At 35.4% G+C, this 9226-nt stretch overlaps 1 protein-coding gene across 1 annotated transcript; it reads left to right on the top strand.

Moving 5' to 3' along the window:
- The first annotated feature begins 3565 nt into the window (after window positions 1–3565).
- LOC118999690 (olfactory receptor 8K5-like) lies at window positions 3566–4499 on the top strand. Its single transcript, XM_037064389.1, is given in 2 exon segments — window positions 3566–4386; window positions 4388–4499. Coding segments are annotated over 2 exon segments (933 nt in total).
- The last annotated feature ends 4727 nt before the right edge of the window (window positions 4500–9226 follow it).

The raw sequence follows: 9226 nt of genomic DNA, 5'->3' as shown, positions 1-9226 counted from the left end.
TTGGTGATTTTCCATTATTCCTGGCTTCTGATTATGGACATTCTTATAGCTACTGATGGCTGACTCTAAACTACCACAACAATTTATTTTCTTCTTTATTAGCTGGAATTCCCTGGCATAGAATGGCATTTTTAGGAGACTAGGTTTTATTAATTGGCTAGACTTGTAGATATATTTTATTTATGAAAATGCTAGTGGCATTTGGATATTACAAGTGAATAGAGAGTTATTAATATCATAAAAAATTGTCACTAATCTCATCTATTAGAACTTATTAAAGTTAGGATTCCAAATAAAAACAGGATTCCCAAATACATTTGCATTTCAGGTAAATAACAAATCATTTTAATATATGTTATATAATATTTGGTAAATATTATATTATATATAATAAATATATTCAATGCGATTTTTACCAAAAGCATTTTATTACATGTATTACCCATGTCATATTTTATAAACTGCAAATACTATTAATATAAGGATATACTCATATACAAGGATAAGCTCCCAATATTTTTCAGTTATTGGCTTTTTTCCTCAAGGCTGCTTACTACTTGGTTCATTTTTTCAGATAGGCTTTACAAACCAGTGTATTACACATTATTAAAAATCTTTAACATAGTATATTTCATATTAAGTATTCTTACCACAATAAAATGAAAATGTGAATTTTAACAAACAAAGAATGAGCAAAGTAAAAGAAAATTTGATGTTTTCTGAGAGAGGTAATAACTGACACTAAAAAATGTAGATAACTGAAACAAACACTAGAATAATTATGTCAATGTAAGATACTTTCATATGTGTAAGAATTTTTATGAGTTTATTTGAGCAAACTGATGACAATTGCCAAGAAGCAAAACCTCAAAGGATTGAGAAAATGCTCTGGAATATGGCAGCTTTAAACTTTATTTCATACATTGCATTTAAAAGAGGAGGCATACAGGAGTTGCATGAAATCCATTGGCGATAGATTAGTGAGGCAGAAGAAAGCAAAGTGGGGAAACCTCTGGGGTTGGACAAAAAATTAAGTGATAGACACATCTTTTATGCAAGTGAGTACAGAATAGTTAACACTCAACTATTAACATAATAGCAACAACAATGATGGGATTTGTGATCACCCGCTGGTGCAGTGCCTATGCTTTGAGGAATCTGGAAAAAGAAAATTTGGCATTGCAAAGGTATGTTATTTCAGATGCAAAAAAACAACAGACAGGCTCAGTTAAGGAAAAGATTGACTTTCGTCAGGGAAGGTTCCAGCCTAGGACATGACTGCTTGCCATGACCTGCTTTCAGTTAGAAGTTTTTAACTGCAGACTATCCTATGAGGTTACTTTAGGTCTGGAAGGGTTTTTTTGTTGTTGTTTAAAAGAATTTTTCTACAGCTATCATATGACTTTTTCAATGAAAACTTTTTTATTGTTGTTCAATTACAGTTGTCCCCATTTTTTTCCCATTACTCTCTCCCGCCCTACCTACTCCCACTTCCCACATTCGGTCCTCTCCTCCTTGTGTTTGTTTATGGGTCCTTCATACACATTCCTGGATGACTCTTCCCCTTCTTTGCCCTGTTTCCCCCTCGAAGTTTGCAATGCTAGCACACAGGCCTCCCTGAGGTCGTCAGGCTTAGCAGGTGGCCTCTTTTCTTCCACAACACTTAGCAAAGCATTGAAGACTTCAACATGGTACCGGAATTCTGACTTTCTTTGCTTAACCCAGTGCGTCTGCAGAAAAACCAGGAGAGCAGGCCCTGCAGCACTTGTTCTCACCATGAAAGAGGAAAGAACTTGAAAGCAGAGTGGGCCCAATGGAGAAGCAGCAGACAACTTCATCTAGGAAAGAGGGATAGATGTGACTGAGGAATCTTCTCAGTTGCCTCCCCCATTCTTCCCATTCATTATGCCTTGAATCAAGTTGGCTAAATGGACACCCCAAAATTACAGATTCCTAGAATTCTGCCAATAGCCATAGGGGGTTCCTGACTCAGCTGCTGTAAACTATAGGTTTGGACCTTCTGCGGGGCTCCCAGGAGTTCTTACCTGATAGTTGTTCAGTCTAAAGCTGAGCATTTCATCACACAATTCTGTTTTGTCTTTTAACTGGCTGAATATTTTAAACTCCAATTACTCCTCCATTGAGAATCACACTTAGAGTTCCAGATTTTCACTGAAGGGAAACTCAGTGTGAGGGGCAGGAAACACGAGGGGATCGAGCTAAAGCAGCTTCTCTGTCTTCAGTCGGAGCAGTTCTGCTTTGTGTTACTGGCTTCCCATGTAAATGTTACAAAATGAAGAGGTCAGTACTTATCATTGGAATATTTGAAAATCACAGTGTCATATTCTATATATACTCCATTGTACAACCCAAGAACTAAATTGACAGTAATATGAGATATAATAAATGCTCAAATAAATATTTTAAATGCTTTATATACTTATCATATTCACAATAGAGAAATTAATGAGTGCATATAAATAGCATATAGAGGAAAGGAAGCATATAAAATTAAATACTCAACATGCCTAAATATTGATATAAATCATATATTTTAGCAGAAATAAATCCAGATCTTATACCTCTTGAAGTTTATACTAATTTAAAGATTTTTTCTTAAAAAATAAATAAAAGTTATACATGTATATTAAGGCATAAATGTGAATAATTATTAGAATGAAAAAAGAGTTTAAAAAATTTCAGTGGTCAGTGAAGAACAAGTAGTCACATACATCATAAATTATAAATGTATTATTTGTATTAGTAAAATTCCAGACACATCTCAGCATTTTGGGTGGGAAGAGAATTCTTAGAAGCCATTACAACACCAGAGTGAATAGCATTTACTCAATAATAAATTTGACTCTTACAAACACACCCACTACACATCAAATAAAGTATTATTAACTCAATCTCTCTTTAGCTGGACACCACAAATGTTTGTACACATGTCAATCATAGTTGATATCAACTATGATATTAGTTGAATGTGGAGTAAAGTAGTAATGGAAAGAGAAATTAGGTTTGGTTGAGGTTAAAATACATTTGCAACTTTGACAAAAATAAATCACTTCGTGAGTGTATTGTTAAGGCCCCACCTAGGTCTTAAAAGTGCAAATGAGGGACCTAAAATCTTAAATTTCATTCCCTTCATATTATCTCTGCTTCTTTCATTTAGAAAATCAAATATTCACAAGGATTCTCAGATAGAAATGTAAATGTACTAAAGAAAAGTTGTGATGTTATTGTGCAGATTAAATAAATATATCTAACATTTAATGGCTCTTAAAAAATCAATAGATATGTTCCAAACATTGTTGAGTCTAGTGAGAGTTTAACCTGTCACCTCACTTCACGTGTTTCCTGTGGATCTTTTTTCTTGACCAGTTAAAGATTTTATCATTTATTTTAATTTTAAAATCAGATGTGGGAACTATTTTCTATTCCCTATTATAAAAAGGTATATTTTTCAATGTGTCTGTAAAGATTGTAATTTGTTTAATGACAGTACATGGAGGCTAACAACAACCCCTCTGTTTCCTTCCAGAAGAGCCAACTGGACTAGATGGGCCAACAGAATCTAACATCATTGACTGAATTCATTCTGATGGGAGTCACAAGGCAGCCTGAGCTACAGATGCCACTTTTCATGGTCTTCCTCATTGTCTACACAGTCACAGTGGTAGGCAACCTGGGCATGATCATCTTAACCCAGGTGGACTCCCGCCTATACACACCTATGTATTTTTCTATCAAACACCTGGCTTTCATCAATCTTGGTAATTCTACTGTCATTTGTCCCAAGATGCTGGCAAATTTTGTTATGGATCAAAATATCATTTTATACTATGCATGTGCCACATAGTTGGCTTTCTTCCTTATGTTTATTATCAGTGAATTTTTCATCTTGTCCACCATGGCCTATGACTGCTATTCAGCCATTTGCAACCCTTTGCTCTACAATGTCATTATGTCCCAGAGACGCTGTCATGTGCTGGTGGGCATTCCTTATCTCTATAGTAGCTTTCAGGCTTTAATGTTCACTATTAAGATTTTTACGTTGACCTTTTGTGGCTCTAATATCATAAATCATTTCTACTGTGATGATGTTCCCTTAATACTTTTGCTGTGTTCAAATGCACAAGAAATAGAATTGCTGATTATACTATTTTCAGCATTTAATTTGCTCTCTTCCCTGCTGGTAGTTTTGGTATCGTACACTATGATTCTGAGAGCCATATCTCAAATGCATTCTGCAGAGGGCAGGAAAAAACCTTTTTCCACATGTAGTTCTCATCTGACTGTGGTGGTTATATTCTATAGCTCTCTCCTATTTATGTACACACAGCCCAAATCTACTCACTCCTTTGATACTGACAAAATGGCCTGTGTTTTACACTTTAGTGATCCCTATGCTCAATCCCTGGATATACAGCTTAAGGAACAAAGAGGTAAAAAAAGCCTTTCATAGGGTCTTTAGGAATCAGTGCAAACTTTGAATTTAATATTCAATATGGAATGTTGTTCCAATAAACTGATAAAGGCAAATATCACAATATTTCTAATATGTATAATTACATTCCTTTGACTCCAGAGCAAAAACTAATTATAATGCACAAAAAATAGATTGTTTCTCTAATATTCAGCCAAATCAATCCTCCTATTTCAGATCTCAACTAAATGATACTTCTTCCTTAGAATTTCTTGTTTTTAACTCAGTGTTTCATCTAGTAAAATCATAGAACCTGACATTTCTTTCAGGTGAAACACTAAATTCTACCTCAGTAAACCATATGTTTGATATCAGGTATTGTAATCCCTCCTACTTTGCTCTTCTTTCTCAAAATTGCAGCTGCTCGATATCGCTAGCTATCAGAGACATGCAAATTAAAACCACAATGAGATACCACTTTACACCAGTCAGAAGGGCTATCATAAACAAAGAAACAAACAACAAGTGCTGGAGAGGTTGGGGGGAAAAAGGGACCCTAGTTCACTGTTGGTGGGATTACAACCACTATGGAAAGCAGTATGGAATTTTCTAAGAAAACTAAAACTGGACGTGCCTTTTGACCCAGCAATTCCACTCTTAGGAGTATATCCTAAGAACCCTGAAACACCAATCCAAAAGAACCTATGCCCCCCAATGTTCATAGCAGCACAATTCACGATAGCCAAGAGTTGGAAGCAACCTAAATGCCCGTCGGTCGATGACTGGATCAAAAAACTATGGTACATTTACACAATGGAATTCTATGCTGCAGAAAGGAAGAAGGAGCTCCTACCCTTTGCAACATCATGGATGGAACTGGAAAGCATTATGCTGAGTGAAATAAGCCAGGCAGTGAAAGACAAATACCATATGATATCACCTTTAACAGGAATGTAAACAACAAAACAAACAAGCAAGCAAAATGTAACCAAAGACACTGAAATACAGAACGTGCTGACAGGGTCCAGAGGGTAGAGGGGAAAGAAGCACGGAGTAAAAGGGGATGGACTCACATGAATAAGTATGAAGGACACATGGACAATAACTAAGATGGGGGGCAGAGATGGGAGGGGGGTGGGGAGCACTGGGGAGGCAGGGCTGGGAATACAAGAAAGAAAACTACTTGAACAAAAGTTACATAAAAAAAATAAAAAACCCATATGTTTGTTTCTGTCTTTTAATTGCTATTATTTTTTAGCTCAAGGATCTTTTTAATTTTGTTTTTATTCTGTTTTCTGAATCTAATACAACAGTGTAAAAAAAGTCAGTCTCTCTCTGAGAGACTGACTCTCTTTTTTTGATATAGCTGTCCAAATCTCCCATCAACATTTGATGAAGAGGTTATTTTCACTCCATTGTATGCTTCTGTCCCCTTTGTCAAATATTAATAGACCATAGAGACTTGGGTTTATTTCTAGGCTATGTGTCTGTTCTTATGCCAGTACCAGCCTGTTTTGATTACCATAGCCTTGTAGTATAGGTTGATGTCAGGTGTTGTGATCCCTCCTATTCTGTTCTCAAAATCACTGCAGCTTCTCATGGTTGTGTATGGTTCCATATAAATTTTTTAAATACGTGCTCTATATCTGTGAAATATATCATTGGTATTTTAATAGGAATTGAGTTAAATCTATAAATTGCTTTGGGTAGTATGGACATTTTGATGATGTTAATTCTTCCAATCCATGAACACAGTATATGTGTCCATTTGTTTGTGTCTTCCTTAATTTCTTTCTTCAGTGTTCTATAGAGCATTTTGCTAAGCGAAATAAGACAGGTGGTGAAAGGCAAATACCATATGATCTCACCTATGAATGGAACCTAATCAACAAAACAAACAAATGAACAAAATAGAACCAGAGACACTGAAATAAAGAACATACTGACAATAACGCAGGGGGCAGGTAATGGGGAGAAAAGGCAGGTAAAAGGGTCATCAAGGAACACGTATAAAGGACACATGGACAAAGCCAAAGGGGCATAGAATCAAGGGTGGGAGATCAGGATGGATGGGGTTGGGGGAGTGATGGGGGAAAATGGAGACAACTGTACTTGAACAACAATAAATAAAATAAAATAAAATAAAGTCTCTTGCAGACAGCATACAGTTGGATGATGACCTTTTAAAAAACCTATTCTGCCAATCTCTACTTTTGGATAATTTAATCCATATGTATTCATAGTAATTACAGATAATGCTAACATGCTTCATCATTGGCATGATGATGTTGTACATCTGATGACATGCATCATGACATACATGATGGCATGTTGCTCTGTGTTCCCCACACATCATCTCATTCTCTTGTTTCTCACCCTTTTCTCCATTAAAGGTCTCTTTGAGTTTGTGGATTAACACTAAATTGGGAATTCCTATAGTCAAAATCCACGAGGCTGTTAAAAGAATGATGAGGGACTTGTAAAGCTGAACAGTTCAGAGGTCGCACAGGGCAGGAAGACATTAGAGTTCCAAAATCCAGAGAAGAGAGTCCTTATTCAATACTGAGGCACCTGGTAGAAACTTCAAAAATAACAGTTACTTAGGACTGCTCCTCATAGACTTTGGAAAAAAGCTCCAAGAAAGAGCCATCTGATCCTTGTTAAAAAAAAAAAAAAAACACTGAAGATTATTTTTAGGAAGACAGAAATGTTACAATATTTGTTAGCATAAGATTCATTAAGTTCTCCATCCAATCACAAGTATTAGACATTTGTGGAAGCAGGACCATGTGACCCAACCCAGGAGATGATTAACATACATCTTGAAATAACAGTGATGAGTAGAATTATAAGACAAAGACTTTAAAGAACTATATACACATATATATGTATATATGTTTGTAGTATGAGTCCTGACATCAGTGTTTGCTTTTTATCTTCTCTTCATAATGCAAGTTCCAGATTTGAGTTTTGGTTGTCCAGGCATCAATTTCAAAGAGGCATTCTCTTCAAAGACTGTTATATTTTTTTTCAATTACACTTTACATTGAACATTATTTTGTATTAGTTTCAGGTGTACAGCATAGCAGTTAGATAATGCTTTACAAAGTGGTCACCTCATTATTTCAAGTACCTACATAATTACTACAATATTATTGACTAATTCTCAATGCTGAGTTTCTATCAGTGTGACTATTTTGTTAGTACCAATTTGTACTTCTTAATTTTTTCACCTTGTTCAGGGAACCCTTGTGGCACTGTTGGGAGTGCAGATTGATGCAGCCACTATGGAAAACATTATAGGGGTTTCTCAAAAAATTAAAAATAGAACTTCCTTAAGACCCAGCATTTATACTTCTGGGTGTATCTTGGAAGGAATCCCAAACAGTAATTTGAAAGTATATATGCACCCCTATGTTCATTGCAGCATTATTTACAATAGCCAAGTGATGGAAGCAACCCAACTGCCCATCAATAGATGAGTGGCTAAGGAAGTGGTGGTACTATATATATATATATATATATATATATATATATATATATATGCACATGGAATATTACTTGGCCATAAAAGAATGAAATCTTGAGTAAATACATTGCCAGCTACACAATTAGTTAAAGTGCCGGGATGCCTCCTGCCATTGAGGCTCCTTTGTTTTGCAAATCTTGCTTGATTTCTATAACTGACAATTTGGGCTACATGCTATTTTCTCTTCCGGTGCTTTGAATTCCCAGTCTTATGTTTTACATTTACCAATGAGGAGTAGGCCAGGAAACCTTATGTTCCTACCCTAGAACCCCATTAAAGTGGAACCCCAGACCCTAGGAGCTATTTCTTTCTACCTGCAACCTTGATGTTTGGTGCCAGATGTGCTATGTAATTTCCAGGACTTGTAAGTAACAGACCAGTACCTTTGTGAAATTTCCTGATGGTCACTGCTGAAGAGCATCATGCAGTCATAGTGAGAATGACAAGGGCTGGTCTGTCCACAACCTTGTGTACTGATGTGCTGACTACACCAGTACAAAACAGCGCTCCGTATAACTGAAAGGTTTAATAACAACACTAACCTTCTGGGACACCCAGAGACTAAAACACTATATCAGATATGAACAAACAGTTATTGAATGAGAGTAATAGCACATTATCCACTGAGAAAATGATAACACACTTAAATATATCTCAGTAGAAACTACCCAAAATGAAGCCAGAGAGAAAGCAAAATACTAAACAAGCACCATGAAAATCATCTCAGTGATCTGCAGAACAATAATAAGCTACATACTGCACATTTAAATGTGGGTCCGATTTGGAAGAATGGACTATATCAGAGAAAAACCACTGGAAGAATTGTTGCCCAAAATTTCTTCCAAATTTATTTTTTTAATTCTATAATCCTAAAAATATAAAAAGCTAATATAATTATAAGCAAAATAAACAGAAAGGAAATTAAACCAAATATATCATAACTACGTTTTTGGAAACCAGTGATAAAGAGAAATCCTTAAAAACAAATAAAAATGAAATAACCCTTATAAACAGATGAAAAAACATTTTACTACTGATTTATTAGCAGCCATAATACAAGTCATAAAACATTGGTTTATGCCAACCAAATGTTCCATAATCTTTTATTAAGGTGTAAATTTCATTTCCTCACACATTGTGTGTATGTGTATGTAATGTATCTAACATGTGCGTGATATTGTGTAACTGACATACCGACAAAGACATATTTAGAATCCTGGTGTTTAGTGATATTGCATAATTTATTTTTTTGGTTAGACCCACAT

The sequence above is a fragment of the Sturnira hondurensis genome, unplaced genomic scaffold (genome assembly GCF_014824575.4).
Source record: "Sturnira hondurensis isolate 20B ecotype Veracruz unplaced genomic scaffold, ASM1482457v3 Scaffold0015056, whole genome shotgun sequence".
Lineage (NCBI taxonomy): Eukaryota > Metazoa > Chordata > Mammalia > Chiroptera > Phyllostomidae > Sturnira > Sturnira hondurensis.
Note: the sequence above shows the minus strand (reverse complement) of the source record. Positions and strands in the feature narration are given on the sequence as shown.